General features: G+C 40.4%; 1 protein-coding gene across 5 annotated transcripts in view; it reads left to right on the plus strand.

Moving 5' to 3' along the window:
- The window catches only part of LOC120788908 (glutamate receptor ionotropic, kainate 2-like), a 65,639-nt gene that overhangs the window by 15,146 nt on the left and 26,555 nt on the right, over positions 1 to 23,938 (plus strand). For 2 of the 5 annotated variants that reach the window (XM_040125167.1, XM_040125168.1), the window contains exons 3-8: positions 7,764 to 7,931; positions 8,842 to 9,105; positions 9,327 to 9,401; positions 11,571 to 11,752; positions 13,274 to 13,327; positions 14,817 to 14,990. In XM_040125167.1, coding sequence (XP_039981101.1) covers positions 7,764 to 7,931; positions 8,842 to 9,105; positions 9,327 to 9,401; positions 11,571 to 11,752; positions 13,274 to 13,327; positions 14,817 to 14,990 — 917 coding nt within the window. The remainder of the gene's footprint in view (positions 1 to 7,763; positions 7,932 to 8,841; positions 9,106 to 9,326; positions 9,402 to 11,570; positions 11,753 to 13,273; positions 13,328 to 14,816; positions 14,991 to 23,938) is intronic. The other 3 variants (XM_040125169.1, XM_040125164.1, XM_040125166.1) reach the window with 3 other exon arrangements.

The raw sequence follows: 23,938 nt of genomic DNA on the forward strand, positions 1-23,938 counted from the left end.
CTGCTGCTAAAATTGTTATATCACAATGGGGAAAGTGATTATAAACCAGAGATGCACACACACATGCATAGTCACAAAGTTCTCGAGGCTGTCTCCTGCCTCTCTTAGCCTGCAGTGGATAATTAGCATCTCTCACACGTGCTTAGGCTTGATTAAAACTCCGCTTACAGTGAGCAGTGCTGTGAGGTTGCCATCTGTCACCTGCCGAGGCCACCATGAGAGGTACTGTAGTCAGTGTGAGGAAGACAGTGTGTTCATGTGTGTGGCTGTTTGACAAAAGAAAGAAAAGAAGGGGCATCGAAAGAGAAACGGCAGAGATGGGTGAGGCATGAAGCATTAGGAAGCATTCTGGTTAATGAGCGGTCCCTTTCACTGCCTAAGGCCCGTATATCAGAGCTAAATCACATATTTTCTGTGTTGGCAGAAAAGCTCCAGACTGCAGTTATTGGATTTGTCTTATTTACTTGAACTTTATGACTTTGTAACAGCAGTTTTGGGAATGCTGATTTTTATACTTGGAAGTCCGATAGGAAATGTTCTCAGGCTCATAAAACCTACAGTGTATGAAAGGCACTGAATTTTCCCAAAATGCATGTGCATCAAACAAATAAGTAAGATTTTTTTTTACTAAAATCGAATGTTTTCATGCCACAGCTGTTATAGAGTACATTATAGCTGCATGGTGGATATTTTTGTTTTATTGATGAGAAATTTTAATGCTGCATTGGAGTACATTTACATGAGATGTATTATAACACAGATACACACTAGTATTCCCGTTGTTGAAAACATGATAACATCGGTAGTTATGCACTAATAGGAATGTTTGCCCCCAATTAACAGAATCTGTTATTCTCAGTATTACATGTCATACCCTGAAATATCAGTGCAGATGGGAATGATGGATTCAAAAATCAAGGAAACTCCATTATTATCAGCTTTTGTAACTGTCCGTTACAGTGGGAAAAGGATTTTCAAAGTGACCCACAGAGAACCAACATAAAGACATTTGAAAACGCTTTGCTTGCAAAAAGTGAAAAGATTATTGATATTGAAGCTTGACTGCTCTTCCTCAGGCATCTTTCAGCGATGCCTGAGGAAGCGCTCAAAACATCTTTCCACCTCTCTGCATGTTATATTACAGGCACTATAATGGCTGCCTTCTGCTCTGTGTGCACATCAGAAGCTTCAATGAATATTTTTACTCTTTGCAAGCAAGGAGCTTACGGTTTTCTTTACGTTGGTGCTATACCAGGGAAATGTTAACATTAACATTAAGCGTATGTGGTTTGTACTGACTGAGCTGTAGCATGCATGCTTCACCTCCACAGACAAGAATGAAAATTTTCCACAAAGGAAAATATGTGATTGATTAATTGCATTTTTGAAAATGCAAATTTTCCTACCTATGTATGTCATGCCAGATGTTTTTTTGTTTTGGACTTGTTGGTCAGACTATACAAGCTATTTTTTAAGAAATCACCTTGGGCAATAAGAAATTGTGATGGACATTTTTCACTATTTTTGGATATTTTACAGACCAAACAATTAACTAATCAATTGAAAAAAAAATGCTGTCCTGTTGATTGACCATAAAAATAAATACCATTATTTGTGTTTGTATGAAATAATTTTCAGGCAATGAAATACACTGCATAAATGCTAATTAGGGAAAAAACTTTTCCCTCCTGTGTGTGTGTGTGTGTGTGTGTGTGTGTGTGTGTGTGTGTGTGTGTGTGTGTGTGTGTGTGTGTGTGTGTGTGTGTGTGTGTGTGTGTGTGTGTGTGTGTGTGTACTAACACTACAAAACATGCACTTTCCTCTCTGTGTCTCTAGATGTCTAAGTAGGTAATTGAAACTCAAGAATGGGACTATATGACAATATGAAATATTTCAGCAGAATAGTGAATTTTAACATAACACATCATCATTGTAAACAGTAGTTATGACCTTATGTTTCTGTAAGAAGCTTTTATAATCTATGGAACATGCCATTATTTATGCGTAGTGTGTGTGTGCATGTGTTAAATGATGCTACAGATCTACCAAAGCAATTGACTCTGTTCCTTAGTTTGTCTATTCTCAAGAGTAGGCACATATTTGTGTGTGTGTGTGTGTGTGTGTGTGTGTGTGTGTGTGTGTGTGTGTGTGTGTGTGTGTGTGTGTGTGTGTGTGTGTGTGTGTGTGTGTGTGTGTGTGTGTGTGTGTGTGTGTGTGTGTGTGTGTGTGTGTGTGTGCGCAAGCGACTCAGTGCACTTAGTGCTCATAGTGTGCATCTTATTTTCACAGTGGTTGGTATTTCTTTTCAGTTGTAGCTGCAAATTCAGAACAGCGGAGAGGTTGGAAACTGCAAGCAGACAGAAGTCATTTGGGACTTCAGCAATTCAAGGCCTGTGGAAGTGTACTCACAATTTGGCACAATTAGCACCAAAAGGGGTCCCTGCTTGACAAATTAGCACACAAAATGTCAACCGGCAGTTTAGCACATCCACAATGAGCCCTTGCAAATTAGCACATATTTTGAGGAGGGAGCTGACACATTATTATGAATAGAGAGAGCCTGGCAAATTAGCACATCTGTTGCCAGCACTCAGAATTAATACATGTTATATGATCACTGGTTTCCCACTTGGAGCTGGGTCAGGGATGAGGGTGGTGGCACACATTTCTAATTTCTAATTGAAGACTATGTGTGTGTGTGTTCCCATTACAAGAGATTGATGAGACTGATCTTTTGGCAATGGTAGAGCTAATTATTACTCTGAGAGCAACCGAACTGGGGTGTCTTTGAATGCCGCAGGCGAGGGCTTTAAATTCTCAGTCACATTTTCCCCAGACTCAGTTGTTTCTTACCTGACAGGTTTGTTTAGGCTCAGTCTTTGGAGTGTGTGATTGTGTGAGTTTCACACGTGTATGTTGTGAGGTGTGTGAGTAAGCCTGAGGCTTAGCGTCCAGCAGTGGCAGGTGACAGTCCGGTCCACTGTCAAAAGGCTTTAGGGTGATAGAAGTGATTCTATTCCGGAGAAAATACCCACAAGCCAAACAAGTCGGATAACAACAGCTAAACTCTTGTTCACATAAGCTGCTTTCTAGTGGTTTCACGTTCAGTTTCCATAACTCTAAAAGGGTGGTTGATTAAGTACATTGCTGAGTCACTGTATTGATTGACTTCTTTGTGCTTATATGAAGTGTGTTTTCAGCTGTTTTTTCCAGGTTACGGATCTTTTTAAAAGTTTTTATTGCTTGGTCTTTCATGCTATGTAAAACCTGAATTCCTGTTGAGGGATCTCTATTCTATTCTATTCTATTCTATTCTATTCTATCCTAATTCAGCATTTGTATACGGGGAGTATGTACAAACTTACCTTACAAATAATAGTATTTTACTCTATTACTTCTACTCTTATCTCTTTAATGTTTTTGAAGCTCAAGTTTACTAGATTTAACCGAGAATGCACTGAGTGTCTTCTTAGAAAAAAGGAACCCCTATTAACCAAGTTTAGTGCTTTCCTTATCTTGCTCTTACAAAGCCAGTACTCTGTAAGATACTATCTCTGAGCCAAGGCCGGAGGAGATGTAGCTGCATTGTCAAAAAATTTAGTTTTGTGTATCACCTCTGCTACAAACGGTATAAGAGCAGCATGTATCTCTGCCCATACATGTAGAATAAAATAGAATGTCATACTTCAGCAAACAATGAAGAAATACGTATGTCATCAAATGAAGTACACCTCTCCAAATAGCTTTCTACTGAATTTTATACAGACTACATTGAGGATGGCTTGTTTGTGTGATACCATAGCATTGGCAAGAGCCCTGCACAGTTGATGTATCCCATGCCTTGGTCAGATTTCTGGGGATCTTCAGGGAGAGAAAGAATTGGCCCTTGTGCAGGATAGGAAGGTCAGTCTACCACAAGGGGAGCTTCAGATTAATGACCAGGGACGGCAACTCTTTGCAGGCACTTCATGCATCATGTCCCATTCACCAGCCAACATATCAGGGAGCGCTCCCTCTGGGAATTTCTGGGATATTTACGGAGCGTTTCCATCACTTTTGCCTCCTATTGGCTCCAGGCACTGATCCTCACCAGCTGAAAGATGGAGGGAGACAGAAGCAGGCCAGGGGGTCCGAGTGAGGAGGTCTTAGAGCCTAACAGATTGACTTCATGTGCATACCTGAGCCACTTGCCCTAGCAACAAGTTTGCTCGCCCGTTGCCATGGCAGCCACCCAACAGTCCACCGCCATCCTGCAGCTCTGCTGCTGGTCATTAGTCACAGAGACAGGCCGTCCTCACTATCACAACGCCCTTCCTCCACCAATCAGCTGCTCAGATTCAAAAACTGCCAATGCCTCTTAGCCATAGCATACAGTAGATGCATGAGTCACCATGGCAACTTATCTGACTCCTATCTGCCTTGTACAAGAGCATCCTTCAGTAGAGAGAGCTAAGTGTAGTTTCATTCATAGTTATTTTAGTAATAAATACATTCTCCCTGCTACTATTTACATCATACTGAAGTCACAATAATATAGTGTTAGTTTTAATCTTTGTTCAGAGCAGCGTGTGAGCTACATATTTTGTTCATCTCTACATTCATATCAAGGTTCATGCATCACTGTTGTTTATGATTTATATCCTTCAGAGGTGAATGATTTCTGTCTACTGGGACTAATTTCAAATTAACTTCATTTCTGTCCAAGTTACTGTTTTATGTTCAATCCAAAATGCACTTTGACTAACTGTGAACAGTCATTAAAGAGAATAAAACGTACATAGAGGAGACACCATCCCACACTGCACTTTCATTTTGACTTTCTGCTCAGTCTCTCTCTCACACAAACACACACACCCACACACACACCCACACACACACCCACACACACACACACACACACTGAGACACTCAGATCAGCAACTCTGTTTTCTCGTCAGGGTGATTATCCAGCTCATAACTCACTCAAAGCTTTCAGTTGCGCCATAATTCACCCCAGTCCCAATGATGGTGGCTCCATAATTCACACACACACACTGATTATCTCAGCTATAATTCACATACCTGCAATTAGACGGACTACAACAGCGAGTAGTGAGAACAAGACGGATGTTACAGGACAGAGTGTTATTAGACTTGAAGCAAGCTAAATATACATTACATCCCATATGAATGTGTGCAAGTCTTTTCCAAAATGCTGAAAGTCCAGTTTGGGGAGAAGCGTCAGATTCGTCATTCCGTGTAAACAATACTTAGCATCTGTTCTCTAAAAAACATAAACCAAGGACTCATGTAACATATTTGATTCCGTAGAGCAGTAAATCAAACAATATACATTTCATTTTTTCTATGTGCTATCATAGTCCAAGGTAATTTAGTGTTTGACGTCTCCCTTGAAATACTGAATTTTATGTTTCTGCTCCTCTGTGTTCTCTAAGACGGAGAGTTTCTTTAAAACCACCGTGTCCAGGCCATACAGTGTAGCCAAAGAAATCTGATGAAAATAACTTAATATCCCTATGGACATTTTCAGACTTGTTGAACAGGCCAGTGGAGCTCCATCTGCTCCCTCAGGGCTTTAGTATAATAATTATCCATGAGGTCAGACTGACATGATTCCTATCATCTTTAATGGTGATTCTCGGGTATTCGTTCTTTTGAAGATTAATGTGCCATTTCAGTGAAATGAAATACCATGAATAGCAACATGTTCTTATCACAGGGGCAGGGGCTGCTGTGGCTCGGGTGTTAGAGCAGGGCCGTCCACTAACCGGAAAGTCGGTGGTTCGATCGCCGGCTCCTCCAGTTCGCATGTCGAAGTGTCCTTGGGCAAGATACTGAACGCCTAATTGCCCGGTTTGTGAGTGTATGTATAGAAAGTAGCAAGTATGCAGTTTGTATAGAAAAGAGCGCTGTGTGTGTGAATGGGCGAATGAGGCAGTAGTGTAAACCATCACATTGCTACTGTATAGCAGGAGGATTAACACATGAAAACCTCATTATTAGACCTCACTCAATGACATAGTGAAAAACAAAACATGTATGTGAGTGGCTTTTTAAGTTTGTTCGCAGCTGTCATCCTTGGGTCTGACATCTTTTCAGTTTTCAGTTTATCTATAGGAGTATTTGTGTGTGTGCACATATACTGTATGGCTGTGCCACGGTGACAGTGATAGAGCTCACTTCCCTAAGTTAATGACATCTTCTTTGCCCTCCTCTGCACTCCTTCTCCATCATTCCCTGCTGTGGCCAGCTGCTATTTATAACTGCTGTGGCTATTACAGAAAAGCTTTCTTGCTCTTTCTCCACTTTTAAAAATGTGTCACTCTCTTTCTGTCTTTTCCTCTTTCAGTCTCAGTTTTCCCTCGCTCTCTGTAATTGAATCAATAAACAGGCTTTAAACTTTTTTTCAGTTTGGATTTCATCAAACCAACTCTCTGTTCTCTGAGAGGGTGGGAACTGTGGATGGACTCCTGAACTCTTGCCTTCGAGAGTGTTTCTCAGAGCAGCTCTCACAACCCCCCCCTTCATCCACTCTCTTTTAAGTTTGATTTCTGTAAAGCTTTCTCAGGATTTAGTCCATCCTCAAAGGTATAGCCAAGTGTTCAAATGTAGTTTGATTTTTTTTTTTTTTTAATGTTTATTTTGAAAGTTTAAGTTGTTGCTTGACAGCTGTTTCAGTTGTTTGACATAAAATATTCTTTTGTAAAATTTTATTGTGTTGCATACTAGGGCATATTGCACTACTTGTGGCTTTACTTGGCTTTACTTATTTCTAATGATGAATGTGTGAAAATACGCTGTCATCATTCTCATTGCCCTATTTACACCTGAAATTAGTAATGTCCGGGGTGACTGGCTTATAAATTAGATGGAACAAAAATGCATGCACTTTGTAACCCCTAAAAAACAGCATGTAAATTTGATTGTAACTTCAATAGGTCCCTGTACAAATATCCAAAAGGTAACAAGATCACTCAGCCAGGCACAGCATGATGCTCCCTTCAGGTTGCTCTCCCATTAAACATCAACAAAAGTAACAGTGAAATATGATGCAGAAATATTAATTTGAACTTTTGGATCGATTTTATGTGATGTGAGCGTGATCAAAAATTTCTGACTTGATTGACCTTCTCCTTCACCTGCCCTTCTGTTCTTGTCAACTCTTTCTATTCCACTTTCCATACCCATGGCTCTTAGTCTCTTTTTCTCCTCTCTACCTTTTATTCTTTTTGCCCTAATTTCGTCGTTCCTTGCGCTCTTGTTTTTCTTTTCTCTCCTCTCATTTGAGAATCATTAAAATCAATGGGACAAAATAGAAGAGTGAACCTTTCTGTCAAGGCTGAGCGAGGAAGTTAAAGAAGGGCACCCACCCCTGAACTCACCTCCCTACGCAACTAATTGCCTATAATTACACTGACGACTGCTACAGAATTCAAATCAGCTGAGATCCAAACGCCTAAGCCACACTGTAAATCCGTTTCATGTCAGTGTGTGACTGAGCTCTGTAAAGTAGTGAACACAATAGCATCAATAATATGAGTGAAAATACTGAAGTGTTACAAATGATAGCACTGCTTGATCTGTAACTGCCTGATCATTTACTGGATCATTTAATGATTGATACATCAAATCGATCATTTACTGGAATGTCACTTGTGTTAAGGAAATCTGTTGCAATTACAGGAGAAGGAACAACCGCTATTCAGAGTTCTTGTTCTCTGCTGATTTTTTTTTTCTTTTTTCTTTTTTTCTTCGACCCTCAGGAGGAATATTTGAATCCATTGAGAGCGGCCCTTCCGGAGCAGAGGAACTAGCCTTTAAATTTGCCTTGAACACAATTAACAGGAACCGCACCTTGCTCCCCAACACCACACTGACCTATGACATCCAGAGAATAAACATCTTCGACAGCTTTGAGGCCTCCAGGAAAGGTGAGTCAGTATGTATGTAGGAGACATTTAACAGCACCCCATTTTGTTTGTAATTAATCACACTTTGATGAATTATCTAGATGTATAATAAAATTGTTTTTGTCATATGACACCCATGTATTTGAGAACTTTATGGTGATATCATAACGGGTTTTGAGGAGTGTTGAAGAAATTTACTAGAGTCTTTGCAACTATCCAGAATAAAGCATTTTAAATGTTTGTTTTTTTCTGTTTGGTAAAGAAAAATTGTGAGGTATGCAAAATATTAACTGCCAGGGATTTTAGATGTTGCAGTAAAGACTGAGGTTAATTTGGTATTGTTGTCCCCATTAGCTTCTGCTGATTACTATTTTCCCATGTAAGTACACACATATATGTATGAGACGAGATCTAGATATTGATGGGTATAAAAGAGAAAAAAAAACAGGGAATATAAAATACAACAAAAATAAAGAACTCATAACTAAATATGTTGAAAACAAGAATGTACTGGTACCCAGAAAGAAATAAGAGAATATTAAATTAGACCACAAAAACTAAAAACTGTTTCAGTTACATCTTAAACACCAGATTGGCACCATTTAATACTATCATGACTTAATGCTAACTATATTGTTCAAACCTCCGCAAAGGCTTTTATAAACGACATTAAAATGATATATAAATAAAGTACAAGTTGAGCCAAAGTTTTCCCCAGTGTAATTAAATCAATATAAATAACAGTGTTCATGAAAGAGGAGCTATCCGGATTTATTCAGAGTATCAGTTGGGTTGTGGTCATTATCAAACATTTGTTACGGTTACCTGTTGGTTTTTGCCAAGGGTGACATGGGCAGATACTGAACAGTAAGAGTTTAGAAACAGTAAATTTACCAGAAACAATAAACTGATTCTCTTGCTACCCTACCAGCATGTGACCAGCTTTCCCTTGGGGTGGCGGCCATTTTTGGCCCCTCACACAGCTCGTCGGCTAATGCAGTCCAGTCCATCTGCAATGCTCTGGGAGTGCCCCACATCCAGACCAAGTGGAAGCATCAAGTGTCAGACAACAGGGACTCGTACTATGTCAGCCTGTACCCCGACTTCTCCTCCCTCAGTAGAGCCATCCTCGACCTGGTGCACTTCTTCAAGTGGAGAACGGTCACTGTAGTCTATGACGACAGCACAGGTACAGGTACAGTTGTTGTCAGTCTTCATCTTCCAGTGGTGCGTCTGTTCTATGCGATGATGAATTTAACACTGTTTAAAACCTGCAGCATTTACACCCTGTAATGTCCAGAAAACCAAGAGGTACCAGGTGAACTGCAAAGAGCAGCACTGCTGCTCAGGGTTCAGTGAGTGCTTTGTAACCTGTCAAGTTAATTCAGAAATCAATAGCTTACTGTTCTGCCTCAGTCCTCCAGGTTCTGCCCATGTCAGTCTTCCAGGAGAGTGAGCAGCAGCAGAGAAAAAAGAGAACCACATTACCCAGTATGACCCGATGTCTCTTCACATTAATGCAATGCAGAATTGTAGTATGTGGGGGCTGACAACAGCCATTAATAACACACAGAGACACTTGATCTCTGAGGGTGGCCATCAAATGTGTCTGTGAGCCATTTTGTCTATCCTGTGACTTTGTGGAGTGGCTCATAATATGCATTTTATAAGAAGAGTCGTTTTTTAGCTGGAGTGCAGTGATATTTTATGAGATAAAGTGTTACCGCTCCAGAGAAGATAAAAATATTCAAATGCTTATTCGCAATTTACGAGCTATTTGGCATGATTTGGTTGACAACTTAATGTAAGCAAATTAGACAGAGTTGAGATGGAGTTTAAGTTTATTTCAGACAGGTCGCATAATGAATTCCATCCCTACTCTGAGAAAATGAATATTGTCTTGTAGTTGACATCCTAAATTATGCTCATGAATAGATATTTAAAGCCTTTTCTGCTCCTTTTTATCAACTTACAGTGCCTTGAAAATATTCTTTTTTTTCTGCTATTTTGCTTCCTCCACTATCTCTACTTTTACATCTGTTGCATACATTTCAGTAAAGTCCTGCAGCATACTGGCGCCTGTACATTAACCTCGGATGATATCCCAATGACTTGTCCCACTTGCCACATTATTCTGACTTATCTCCTTGACCTCTCTTCACTTCCTGCCTTGGAGCTCAGTATGTTAACACCCTCATTCTCCAGAAAACTGCCCTAGTGAGATGCCAAAAGGTGACCTCTCGCCTCTCTCTCTGTCAGATAGGAGCAGCTTGGGCTTCCTCTATGGAGCATTTCTGCTGTAACACACCTGACGCCCTGAAAAGTGTGACAGCTGCATAGCCACATTTTATTCCCCCACCGCTTCCAACCCAGTCCCAGGCTGTAATCACAAAGCTTCATGCTCCAGGGCCCCGCGCTGGTGATTGGAGCCTATCTGACGGCTGGCAGGAAAGACTATCGGAGGGAATAAAATATTCACACACAGCCGTTAGAAGATCCAGGGGCAAAGTCTGAAGGCATTAGCCAGAGCCCACAAACATCTACACTGACAGTGTTACACAAATGTTGAGCTCCCTTGACAGATTTTTTTTTGCTTGCTTAACACCTCCCAAAGTGTCAGTACGAACAAAAACAGGAAGACGCAGATATGCCCTAGAGTAGGGATCCACTGGGATTACCTGAGGAAAGCTCTAGGAGGTTCAGTATTCCTCCCTACAATGGTGGCTTTTCACAACAAGACCTGCATGTTCCTATTTCACACCAATCTTTCTATAGGCCTCAGGGAGACCCAACCCCACTCACAGTAACACCATTAAACTGCTCACACAGCACTTCATTTCAAAATAAAAAATAGGCTGAGCTATCTTAAAGTGGTTCCACAAAAAAAAAAAAAAAAAATCCTATCTCTCCAGTTCCCTCTCAAACTATCCTCGCTGCTCCATCCGTTTTTATACCCATGACAAGTAATCATCTCTCCCATCAATCCAGCCTATTTCATCTCTGGACTCTGAAGTTCTTTACTGAGAGAGAAACTCATTGTAATCTCATCACAGTATCTCCCGGAGAGCTTTCTACCTGAGCGTGTGGTCGAGAAATGAAAGGTGAAGATTGTAGCTCAATATGTGATGGCGGCGTCAGGCTCCCTAGGGGCAAGTACAAGCTGGGCAAACAGAGCTGCTCTCATCAGAGCACATCTGAAGTGTGTGTGAGAGAGGCAGAAGAGACCGGACTGACCACGGTTTCCATCAGGATAAAATTGAACCTGTTCCATGCTACTGTATGGTATCATGGAAGACGAGAGAATCGACATTTGGGAGCCTTCTGTGGGATTGGAAGTTACTGTAGGAGGGTGCAGATCAAGGTTCTTTCTATTTTGTGCTTTTGCTATAAAAGAGTGCAATGTGCTGGCTTGGTGTTAAATTCTCTTGATAGGTCTGTAGCAGTCTGTTTGCTTGCCAGGCATGAGTAGGAGGATCAATAGACTGTGGATTAGGAAGGCATGCATATGAGCCTTTTTGTGCCGAGAAAACCTGAAGCCAGTTGGTTTTTGTGGCCTCCTAAGCATCGGAGATACTTCAAAATGGCGGCAGATCAAACACATTATGTTGATACATCTTTAGAACTCATTTTTCATGCTATAAGTCTCCTCTTTGTCTGCAGGTCTCATTCGACTGCAGGAGCTGATCAAGGCACCGTCACGATACAACATTCGTTTGAAGATCCGACAGCTGCCCACAGAGACCAAGGACGCCAAGCCACTTCTGAAGGAGATGAAGAAAGCAAAGGAGTTCCATGTCATCTTTGACTGTGGACATGAGATGGCTGCCTGGATCCTTAAACAGGTATGAACCCACCTTAATGAGCTGTAGTAGATAGTTAGATTCCCTGCAAAACCAAACCTCTTTATGGAGCCCCAAAGCATTTTGAACTAACTGTCTAATAGACAAAACAAGCAGATTGCTGACATAACTTTGGAGTGTGACATATTTAGAAAATTTAGATTAAATGATCACTCAAGAAAATAACTGATAATGACGCTAATCGTTAGTTGCAGCCCTATTCAATACTATTTACCTTTTAAATTCAATATGTAAACCGTAGTAGCAGTTGATTTGATGAAACAGTCTGCTACATTTGTAAATGAGTAATTTTATCACAGCGCTTCCTGAATTAATTTAAAAGTGAATTAACTGCAGCCCCAAAATTTACATAATTTTCCCTAATAGAAACATAGATTCAGTTTGCAGTAAATAGACTCATAGTTCATTCATTATGTATACTGTACGAACTAAAACAATAAGCTCATATGTGTTCCCTTTATTACTCTTTCTCTCTGTAAGCACTGATCCAAATGATTCGGATACCTACTTTCTGCTCTGCGCATCTTTAATCTCTTTGTAGAATATTAGATCTCCACTACTGACCCGTCATAATGGATGCTCTCCATTGCACAATAAAGGTTTTTTAATTAGAAAGTCTAATTCTGCTCACAGGCATGTTAAATTCATTTAACATGGGCGTATTATTTATGAGAACTGTGGGGGTTCTTATTGAATTGAAGTCTTCTCATGAGAATATTGCACTGTTCGCATTCTCTATGCAGCTGTATGTCTACGGGACTCAACAAGAATGATTATTTATTGATGATGAATACCTGGTTGGCACAACAATAACAAAAAAATACGGTGTGTGTGTCAATGGCTCAATTCAGTGTGTCTGCCAGTACATTCCAGATGACTACTGGCTTAAAGCTGGTGTGTACATCATATTCCAACAATTTGTGCATTCATTGTGACCACACACAGATTTTTTTGTGTTTTTTTGGGGGGGGGGCTATAAAGAGGGCTAATTCCGTGCTCACAGAAAATAAAAAGGAATTTTAGTTTTTATGGGTTTTTTTCCTATCACATTGAGAGGGAGCTGTGAAATAAGCAATATCAGTACAAACGACAAATTTGGTGTGAAAAGTATCCAGTCAAAAATCCTTTTTTTTTTTTTTTTTTTTTAAACAGGTAAAGAAGCTTTAGATGTGTTATCTGAATTTCTCTTTCAGGGGTTGGTCTGGGTATGGAGGGGAAGATTAGACATTACTACTTGTGTGCATCTCAATCTATGTGGGATATTAATTCAGTTAATAAATTAATCAGTCATCAGCTCCAATTCAGAATGCTCTAGATATGCTCTTTAAACGTAAATCTCCATTCTCAGCTGCCTTCCTTGCCAAGGAGGAGATGTCATCGTCTGAGTGACTTTGCAGGTTAAATAAAAGTTAAATGAATAATTAAAATGACTAAAGTAATAAGCTCATTAAGCTATTAATCTTTGATTTTTAGTTACTACCTGCTGTTCTGTCCTCCTTGTAGGCCCTGGCCATGGGTATGATGACAGAGTACTACCATTATATTTTTACTACCCTGGTAAGTACACTAGCGTTTCTTTTATGTTGAAAAAAAATGTAGTTACATATGTTGTTTATTACAGTTTTTGCACAGCTCTTTCCGCTTGAAAATGTGTTTGGTTTGAACAGTTTCCTTTTTCTGAGCTTGATGCAGTGCAAACACTCACCTGTTTTTGTTTATTGCAAGGCAAAGAGTCATCCATCTGTCTGATTGTCTGACAGCAGTTTTTTTCTCTGAGAACAAAATTAAATATAACTCAACCAAAAGCTATTCAAACAAAGAAAAACATCCTATTATTTTAATTTTGTGTGAAGCATTTTGAACCTGAACTACAGCCCGACTTTCTGGTGATAGAAATAGATGGCCTTTTAAAGCTGACTGGTTGTCATGTAGTTGATTATAAATATACTATTTGCATTTAAAGAATCACTTACAAAAGTTTTACTTCTGTTTATTTTCTAAATTCAGCACCAAACTTTTCAGCCCACCTGGCTGTCCACAACCCTGAGTGCAGGAAACAAAAGCCGTTGGATATATTTTATTCTGACTCTTGCAGCGATTGAAGTTCTCCAAAATTCTTTGATCTAGCCACTACAAAGATTGCTACGCTCCAGAGGAAAAGCAGCACATCTTCACCGAGCACAGAGAACAGAAGACTGAGAGCTCAGATAATAGCCCTGAGCAGATGAGACTGTCACCCATTTGGTCCATTATAGCGCTAACAAACAAATGGCATGCTGTGTTGTTTGGAGCACAATTGCAAAGGCTGAGGGAAAGGTTGGAGAATACTGACCTGAAAAAGACATTTACCAGTGTGCAGGACATGCAGCTATCCCTAGAGCGTCCTAATAAGAACCTGGCTAGATGAAAGAGGAGTGAGTGACAGCAGGTATGTCATTAGGAAGGGAAAGAGAATAGATATTATAGGCGTGTTTCAGCGGCATGCTGCGGCTTGTTGGGGTGGAAACATGCCGACTCTAACAGCAGTCAGTGTTTGGCAGGTTGGAGGCCACTGTGCTGGCCAAGACTGCCATATACTGGTACCAAGCCATCCATGCTGCTTTCGGAATAGGACAGCAAACACTGACCATGGCACCCCCATTCTGCATCCATCACCTGCTGTTGCTCCATCAACTGTGTTGTTGCGTCCCAGAGAAATCTGCCTGGTGAGATGCCAGACATGCTGTATGCAGGACAATGGGGTTGTCCTTTCACTTCCACATGATAGATGGCAGTCCACCAAAAGCCTGCCTGTAACCTTGAAAGCCTTGCCTTAATCAAGGCTACTGCCTCAGCATGAGATAAAATAAATCCTGAAATACCTTCAACTGCACCCTTCTGTTCTCATTTCTCTTGCTAAAGCTGCCACTCATATAACTATTTTAAATTATTTTTAGATTATTAAGCATTAGAGAGGTTAAGAAAATAAGCAGTGTACAAACAAAGATGAGAAATTAATTATTTTTGCAGATCAAACACATGTAGACTTTCATCTTAATGCTTCCAGGACCTTTTTGCCCTGGACATGGAGCCGTATCGTTACAGTGGAGTCAACATGACTGGGTTCCGCATCCTCAACACAGAAAATTCTCAGGTGTCGTCAATCATCGAGAAGTGGTCAATGGAGCGGCTACAAGCCCCGCCTAAACCGGACTCAGGCCTGCTGGATGGATTCATGACAGTAGGCTTACATTCTTTTATGCTGCTTAATGCACATGTTATGCTGTGCTTGCAAAAACATTGCTTATAGCTGTACTTCGCTTCTATATCTCCAAGTGACCAAATCCGTTGGAAGCCATGTGTAATGTAAAAGCAACTTTGGAAATATTATATTGTAGCCACTGGTGTTTGTTTAAAATGGTCTTTAAGAAGCTGTACATGATGGTAAATGAAATAAATCAAGCTTTTGAAATATACAATAGTTTTAGAGGAGAATGAGTGAGCACCAGTTGTCAATCACAAGTTCCATGGTGCAGGGCTCCTAGGGTGGGTACGGAAGCAGCATGAACGCCCTCTGCGTGGATTTTGGGGGTTGGTGCTCCTGGGTCTAAATGCTCAGTAATGAGCCGGTGTGAATGGTAATAGCCGTTTATCTGCCCTCCTGCCTCTCACAACTCTCCTCCGGGAGTGTGGCCAAAATATGACAATCTGTCAGTGTTCACGCGGAGAGAGGGAGCAAATTGGATGGAAATTATGGCTTTGGTTTTTTAGGATGCAATCCAAAAAACATGGGATAAGGTGATTTAAAAGTGAAAACTGGAATGGAGCTCGTCATGGACGTTCAAGGTCCCTCTCCGTGTCTCTTGTTGTAAACAGTCAATTTCTCCTCCCTTCCCTCATAACACCTTCATTGCAGACAAGCACCTTTTTTTCCCCTCTATCAGCCAGTCTTTCTTTCTTCTTGGCAGATTTAAGATCTTCTATCAGAAGTCTTACATCAAACACTTAAAGACAAGCCTTCAAATTAAAAAACGGGGCATGATGCCTATTCATATATCAATCACAGCCTTAATTCACTCTAACATACAATCAAAAATGAAACCAAACAATAAGTCGTGGAAATAAATGTGTATAGGAAAATGTGTAATGTAAACATACCAGAGTTTACTGTAATATCTTCTTAGAAACATGCAACACACTGCTGTAAATATAGAAATATCATATTTTATATCCCTCAAGCACTAGTATGTACATCCTTTTTCCCGTGTGACACTTGAGTGCAGAAAACCAAGCAAAGCTGTTATATATGCATAAAAGATTAAATCACTTGATTTTTTTTTTTTTTTTTTTTTTTTCCTCCCCTCCTCCACCGGAAATTAATGGATATTAGTGGAGAATGTTGAATTGATTAATTAGCGTTGCATGAATCATTTTGTCAGATCCTATACTACATATTGACATATCTCACTGGACTAGAACCACCGTTGAATAATAAATAATACGTCGAAAGCCTCATGTAAGCTTGATAAAGTACTTCATTAGAGTGCTCTATTTATAAATCCCGACTCTGATGTATTTATTCTTCAGAGTCCTCCACCCTAAGAGGATTCTTTATAATGAGTGAATGAAGAGATAGCAGCGTGAATATACAGTAAAAACGTTGTCATTCTAATGGTATAATAAAAGCATAATCGAGAAACGCTTCTGTGGGGGTTTTGAAAATAGCCTCTACCTACATTTTAAATGCATGGGTTAAAATTATGTTTGGTCTGTCTGTAACTCAAATGTGTTTATTTAATTTGTAGACTTGCCTGACATTCATGCTACAGCGCTCTGAGCAGAGAAGCCACCTGGAAGGGTATCATTAAATTAAAGTGTGGGAGGGCTGCAGCAGCCAGTGTGTGACCTTCCACCCCCGACCCTCCCTGCAGCCTTTTAATTCCTCTCCCTCATACCTCGTCATTCTCTGCAACACAGAAGCCTTAGTGGGCTCTGGGCTTGTTTGTGCTCGGTGACCAGGCAACAGTTGTGTGGCGATGGTTACCAGGACAACGCCGCCCGTGTCACCTTGTGATTTCATGAAGGATTGATTGACTGAGTGGGGGAGGAGGAGGAGGAGGAAGAGGTGGAAGGTGCAGTAGGTAAAATGGTGGTGGCGGGGGAGGGGGGTCGATGATGAGTAGGAGGAATCGGAGAACGGGCAGGAAAGATGGGGGTGGGGAGGTTACGAGCGTTCAGAGGTACATGTGATGTCCTCTCACACCACTAGGCTCGCCTTAATGCGGCGTACTGTATAATCACAGTGACGCTCAGTGCCTTGGGTGAGGCCAAGTGTTGTCTCAGGGAAGGATGCATAATGAGAAGTCTCTCATTGGCCAAGGCAGGCTTGCAGACACAAACACTCGGCCTCTGCCTCTTAACTCCGTTGGTCAGAGTTATTTCTGATATCGTCTGCTTCATCATCTGTCGACTCTTTAACCATATCCCTGGAGTAATTTCTAACTTTCTAATTTCAAATTGTTGTAACTCTCCATCTTTGTGGGAATTGACAGCAGTTAGAGACCTACAATCTGTGTATAGATAGATAGACAGACTAGATATTTTCGCATCTAATCTGATCATTATTTGTCCCATTTGTGTATAATTATTTCCTGCAGATAATTAGATATTTGGCTTTATTGCTTGGTTGCAAGTTGAATTCTTTTAAATCCCCATCCACTGAACTAAGTATATACTTGGATTTAATTGAGAAAAAAAACTGTTTCCCAGTTGTATGCCTCACTGAAGCTTTAGGCCCAGATATTTTCTACATCTGCTTCATTTCATTTATGTCTACATTTCATTGAAATATAATTACCACAACAGAGGACTGGATGTTCTCCAATGTCATTAAAAAACTTGAAAATTCTGATGTAATTGCTCATAATAAGGACTCTGTTATTAATAGAGAGCAGTTGTTTGAGTAATGTGTATGGTATGATGGGGCTGCTCCTTTAATTTATGAGGGACAGGATAAAAAGCATGCTAGACTAACACAGGCTAAATGAATGGGGAAAAACAATGAACACATGTAGATACTTAACATGCTTCCAAACCAGCAAGGAAATGTGAGCACACGTGACTGTTTTTTTTTTTTGTTTGTTTTTTTTCCCTTTCCGTCAGCAGCTATTGCAAACCTATCCCTGAGCAAGAAACTTAACTTCATATCAGCAAAGGAAATGCATGCTCAGCAAACTTTCCCAGGATACAGTAAATAATTGCTAATGCCAATGATTTAAAAAAAAAAAAAAAAAAAACACAGCATATGCCCCTAACACTGGATTGTAAATTGCCATTTCCCTTCCTTCTAAAAAGCTGTACAGTCATAAAAGAACTTTGCTTGGCTGCACACAGAGCACAAGAAACGTTAGCTTTGGTGACATACAGATGATGAAAGAGATGTGAAAAGTTGGTATAGTGTCCATACTTAAGTTAAAAGATTTTCATTGTAATATGCTGATATAATGCTGTTTATGCAGGTGTTTCTTCAGCAGTAGCTATTCAGTGTGTTTGCATTTTGTAACTCTATCCCTGTACAGTTGTTAATGGCAGTCCGCTGTTCCCCCATCGGATACAAATTGCAAACCCACACACAGGGGATTTAATGATGCATGTACACATTGGGTACCATGTCACAGAAATTTGCAGCATTAAGCTATGATTTGCAACATGAAAAAATTCCTCCCCTGAGAATTTTGACACATTTCACTTATTAAAACAAATGTACCTGCAACCCATGCCCGTGCAACTCTCAGATTTAACTGTAATTTGTGAGTGAAGATCATTTGTGAGACATGATGCTGCCACCATTTGCAGCTTGCGTGTAAGCAGTACTTGCAAATTGATTTTGTGAAACAGGTCCCTTGATGTTTTTCTGAAAATAAAATCCAAAGCATACATGTATTTTATGTAATGCGAAAGACAACATTTGATATTAAGGTTTGTTGACTTCTTCATTAGACTTCTATTTTAATACAAAGTGACGCAATGCATCTCTCAGCCCCAGTTTGCTTGGTTGCACTGCAAACACATAAACAAGAATTTCCACTCAAGTTGTTTTTGCTGCTTCCCCCAGTGGTCGATACATGTTTGTTGAACTCAGCTAGCGTGACTGTGGGAACTGTATTATTGTGACAGACTTGTTAAATTACCAGGTTTTAATGTGATGTTTTGACTTTTGGACGTGATGATCCTTTTGTTTACATCTGTATTACAGATTGTGCCTTTAAGATAAAATGACAGTAGATTACATCTGAATACATAAGAAGTATACTTACTAAGAACTATAGTAAGAGCTGATTATACTTTATTTCTATTTGGGCTTGAATTAGGGATACTGTGAGCAGAACATGAAAGAGAAAGGGAAAACGGGAGGAAGCAGGTTTGCTGAAAAATGCACAGGGGGAGGGAGAGGGGGAGAGAACAAACACCTTGCTGCATTAACAAGGACTGCTGGGAGTAGAGTGGGAGCTGCCCACACAGTGAGAGCAGGATGGAGGAACCTGCTAGGTGGCAGCTACACTCTGGTTAGAGGGTGTTTTACCCTGCATGTTAACATACAAGTGTGTGTTTGTACTGTACTGTATGTACGTGAGAAACACGCTAACCGCACACTGATTTCTGATTCAGTCCCCCACGTATAGTGGCTCCTCTGAAGGGGGGGGGGGGCGTGGCTCTCGTTTGGCCTCGCCGGCAGGTTCGCTGTGGGGTGGCACATGGCTGCCTGTAATCTGACAATAGGAAAAGAATACTGACATATGGATCCCTCTCCCTGCAAGCTGCATTCATATAAGATTTCTACCAAATAATTCTCCTCAGTATGGGTGTTGAGCCAAATTTGGCGCTCCCCAGTCAATATGATATTGAATACAAGACACATACTGTAATTTTGCCTGATATGAATCACTGCACAAATTAACTTTACTGGAAATTAGATTCAGCATTTGGGGAATCCTCTTATTTGTTCAAGACTGACTTCAGTATTTACCCTGCAGCTGAAATACGTTCTACAATAAATTGGATGTGCTCACACTAAATATCCATATATAGTGGTTTTGTGCAGCAGATTCTGTTTGGTTCAGCCTCCAACCGATACATCACCATGACTGGCATTATTGGCCAGTTTTAGTTTACCTCAGATATATTGGTATCGACATACTGTATATGTCAGCCAATTAGTTACAAGGAATTGAAGTACAGAAATGCCCAACAATATGTTTGGAAACTGTTGCCATAGTATGGTTTGTCTTCTAGAGAGCACTTACGAAATTACTTTTCAACTTTAAAAATATCCCCTTCAGCACACATCCTGATTACAGTTCTTTAATAACCACATTTAAGGGCTACTTGTCAAAATTGTTCATTTGTCATGTGTGTATGACGAAAGAACAAATATCAGCCTATGCATTATAGATTTTTTTTTTTTTTTTTTGTCAAATATGCGGTATATACATATCATGCTCTAATTAGGTGTCATTGCAACCTGCTCTCCAGTGCTTTGAAAAGCCACCGTTTTTTGCAGCTACATAGAATAACGTGTTGCTTTGATGTTGTATTTGATATAGGACAGACAGAGCTAACAGAATGAGCTCCACACAGATTCACAGGTTGGTTGCATCCATTACAGCAATGTGATCTCACTGCCTCTGATCCCAGTTGGCAGAGGAGAGAGCCTTTTAAAGACAGCAACTGTGGAGAGCAGACACTCGATGCCCTGTGCCGGGCACCACCAGCTGGGCTTGGCACAGCATCAACATTATTAGCACCAGTGCTCCCTTGGTCTATAGAAGCCTTTTGTGAGCAAGAATAGGCAGAGGGAGAGGAGGAATTTAAAAGGCGAGAGATATTATCTGTTTTTCCTTTTGATTTTGCCCCCTCTAACACATTTTGCTTTGCCTCTTTTGTTTGATGTCTTTCAATGTTAATAAACTAAAATGAAAAAAGAAAAAAAAGACAGTTTAGTACAATAAAAATAGGGTAAAACCACAACACCAAACACATTCCCTTACAATATCCTCCTGCAAGTCACATTCTGTACCATGCACACACGTGCACAAAAGACATTCCTCGACATTATAATTTGAGCAGGCGCCCGCTGATGTTATAAGGGACAATAAAAGCCTGTGCAATCAGGGACTACAACCATCATCAGATCACTATCATACAATCAGCCCCTGGAGACTAGTGCAGGCAGCAAGAGCTGTGTGTGTCATGGTCACACTCATGCTCAGGGATATTGGCTGGCCCTGGAATCACTTGGCAAGCTATCATCCTTTGAAACGCTGGTCCGCTGACCAGCAGACGTAAAAACACACATACTGTACAGTATGTATAGAACATAGAGTATATGTAATCGGGTGGAGGTATTGTACTTTTTACTCCACTACATTTATTTGTGCATTTATAGTTACTAGTTATTTACATATTAAGATAAAAACCTAAAATGAGTATAAAAGAGGATGGGGTTTTTATGCAGTGTATTAAACTACCCTTGCTATACCATGACCAGCTACAACATTAAAACGCCTCTTACACATTCATGCATCAGTAGTGATCCAATAACATAATAATAAAACACTCTGGAGGGGGGCTTTCCTTTCCAAGACTTCTACCTGAAATGGTGTGGTATTCCCACTTTTACTTACTGTATGCAAAGGATCCGAGTGCCTCCTCCACCACTCTTAACTTCCCTGTATGTGCATGCTTGGCATAGTCATGTGCACAAAAGAAATGAATAATACAACTGTAGAGCAACACATGCAAAAAGCATGTCTTTTGAATACACACGTGGAAAATGAGAAGGAATTTATGCTGTACTGTTGCACCATTATTGCATTTTTTAAGATTAAAAAGTTTTTGCATATTCTTATTAAATATCAGCATACAACGAACAAAAACTGTTCCTAGTACACATTCTTTGAAATTCATAGCATCATTCTACCCAGGTATTCTGGAGAGACCCCTGCAAAATGCCCCCACTGTTTAGCAGCAATCCACATTTAATTAACACTGCCTGTGTTGTTTACACTATAAATCAAGTGTGGACTCCCTCCATGCTGCCTATATCCTCTCCACCAGATGGTAGCGAAATGCGAAGGACTGGTTAGCCCTCCAACAAACTCTCCTCTCCTTAACTCTATAGAGTCCAGTTCTAACTGGTGGTTGTTGCCGATGAAGCCTAGCTCTTAAGTGAGTCGCCATTTAAACACAACCTATGTCTTGAAATTTTGGACAACGTCACTTATTAACTAAAGGGAGGAAAAAACTTTTGCGTGGGAGCCTACTAGACTCTTTAGCTAAACCTGGCTGGAGCCTGATAAATATGAGGAAAGGCCATCACGTTAAACAGCCACTTAATCAGACGTAGTTTTGGCAGCGTGGTGCTAATTAGGGTGAGCTCTGAAGTGGACAATGCTGCCAACAGCATGCTGTTGCCTGAAGGGTCTGGTGGGACACCACTGCTCTGAGGATTCACAGCCTCTAGTTTGGCACATGTCAAATTGGGTGTTTCTCATGTGCAGTCACTTGCAGTAACAAACTGTGACATTTTTAGCCACACTAGCGTTATGGCTCTGGGGACGGCAATGTCGGTCTGTCTGTCAGTCGGTCCACCACTTTGGTCCAGACTGAAATATCTCAACCACCATAGGATGGTTTGCAATGCACTTTTGTACTAATATTAATGGTCTCCAGAGGATGAATCCCACAGCCTTTAGTGATTCCCCTGACCTTTCTTCTAACATTACCATGGGGTTACAATGTTGAAATGCATCAACAACTATTACATGAATTGTCATTAAATGTGGTACACACATTCATGTTCACCTCAGGATGAACTGTAGTAACTCTCGTGATCCCCTTATTTTTCATCTAACAGCAGGTCAGCTTTTGAATTTGTCCAATATTTTGCTTTATGACCAAATATCTACAAAACTAATCACATTACAATCAGCCTCAACTGTACTTTGTGTTTAGTGCTAATTAGCTAATGTTAGCATGCTAACATGCTAAACTAAGATGGTGAACATGGTAAAGACTATGCTAAACATCAGCATGTTAGCATTGTCACTGTGAGCATGTTGGTATGCTGTTTTTAGCATTTAATCCAAAGCACAACTGTTCCTAAATACAACCTCACAGAGCTGCCAGCATGGCTGTAGATTGTATGTAAGAATGTCGCTTTGGCAGCAGCATCAGTGGTTTGTTTGGAAAAAAACAGAAAAATGAACTAGGTAGTTAGCATGAGCAGTCTGTGCATGTTTGAACTTCTTTAGCGATTTAGCTATGCAAACAAATTGTTTGTTTTCAAAGTTCCATTAGGTCACGAAGTCTCTCCTCCATTCTGACTTTTTTTCTTTCCCAGATTCAAATATGGTATTTTAGTATTAAAGGGAAAACTATAAGGTTATAGTGATTTGAAAAGTTATTCTTGAAACAAAGAGATCACTTGGACATTGGTGAAAGTACAATGTAGGGTCAGAGTGGAAGTTTCAACATTAGAACATCTTTTGGTATTTGATATAAGTGTACTTTAATAACAGCATCAATACTGAATATGTAGAGACATACATCAAGCAGAGTTCTGCTCACTCTCATCACTCCCACAGGACTCTCTCTTTTAAACCAACATTCTCTGCAGTTTAGTTCTTTATCCCATTTTAAAGTGCACTTAAATCTACAATAAAGCCATGAATGTGCTTTCACATAAATCCATAAATCAATGGATCCGTTACCCAGGGGTCCTCGTTGGAGGAAGCCAGTATTACTTCCCTGTGACAAAAACCCAATCTGAAAAAAATACAACAAGGTTGCTCTGTTGCCTCAGCATGTGGAAAGGCAAAGTGAGAAAGGGATTAATCCTCCAAAGCACAAAAGAAAAAGAGGAAAAATGACAGTGACGGCACTGGCAGTGCCACGCCATATACCCACACTCCGAGCAACATGCATGCACAGCTCAGTTAAATACTGGAGAGAGCAACCGAGGAACGCAGAGGCAAGACACTGAAAGAAAGACAAAAGTGAGAAATAGAGGGAGAGATAGAAGAGAAGGCGGAGGGGACTGAGGAGCTGGGGCAGAGCATAGGCGGTCAGAAAGAAAGAGACAGAGAGGAAAAGTTACAGAGAGAGAGAGAGAGAGATGACATTACACTG

The sequence above is a fragment of the Xiphias gladius genome, chromosome 4, assembly GCF_016859285.1.
Source record: "Xiphias gladius isolate SHS-SW01 ecotype Sanya breed wild chromosome 4, ASM1685928v1, whole genome shotgun sequence".
NCBI lineage: Eukaryota > Metazoa > Chordata > Actinopteri > Istiophoriformes > Xiphiidae > Xiphias > Xiphias gladius.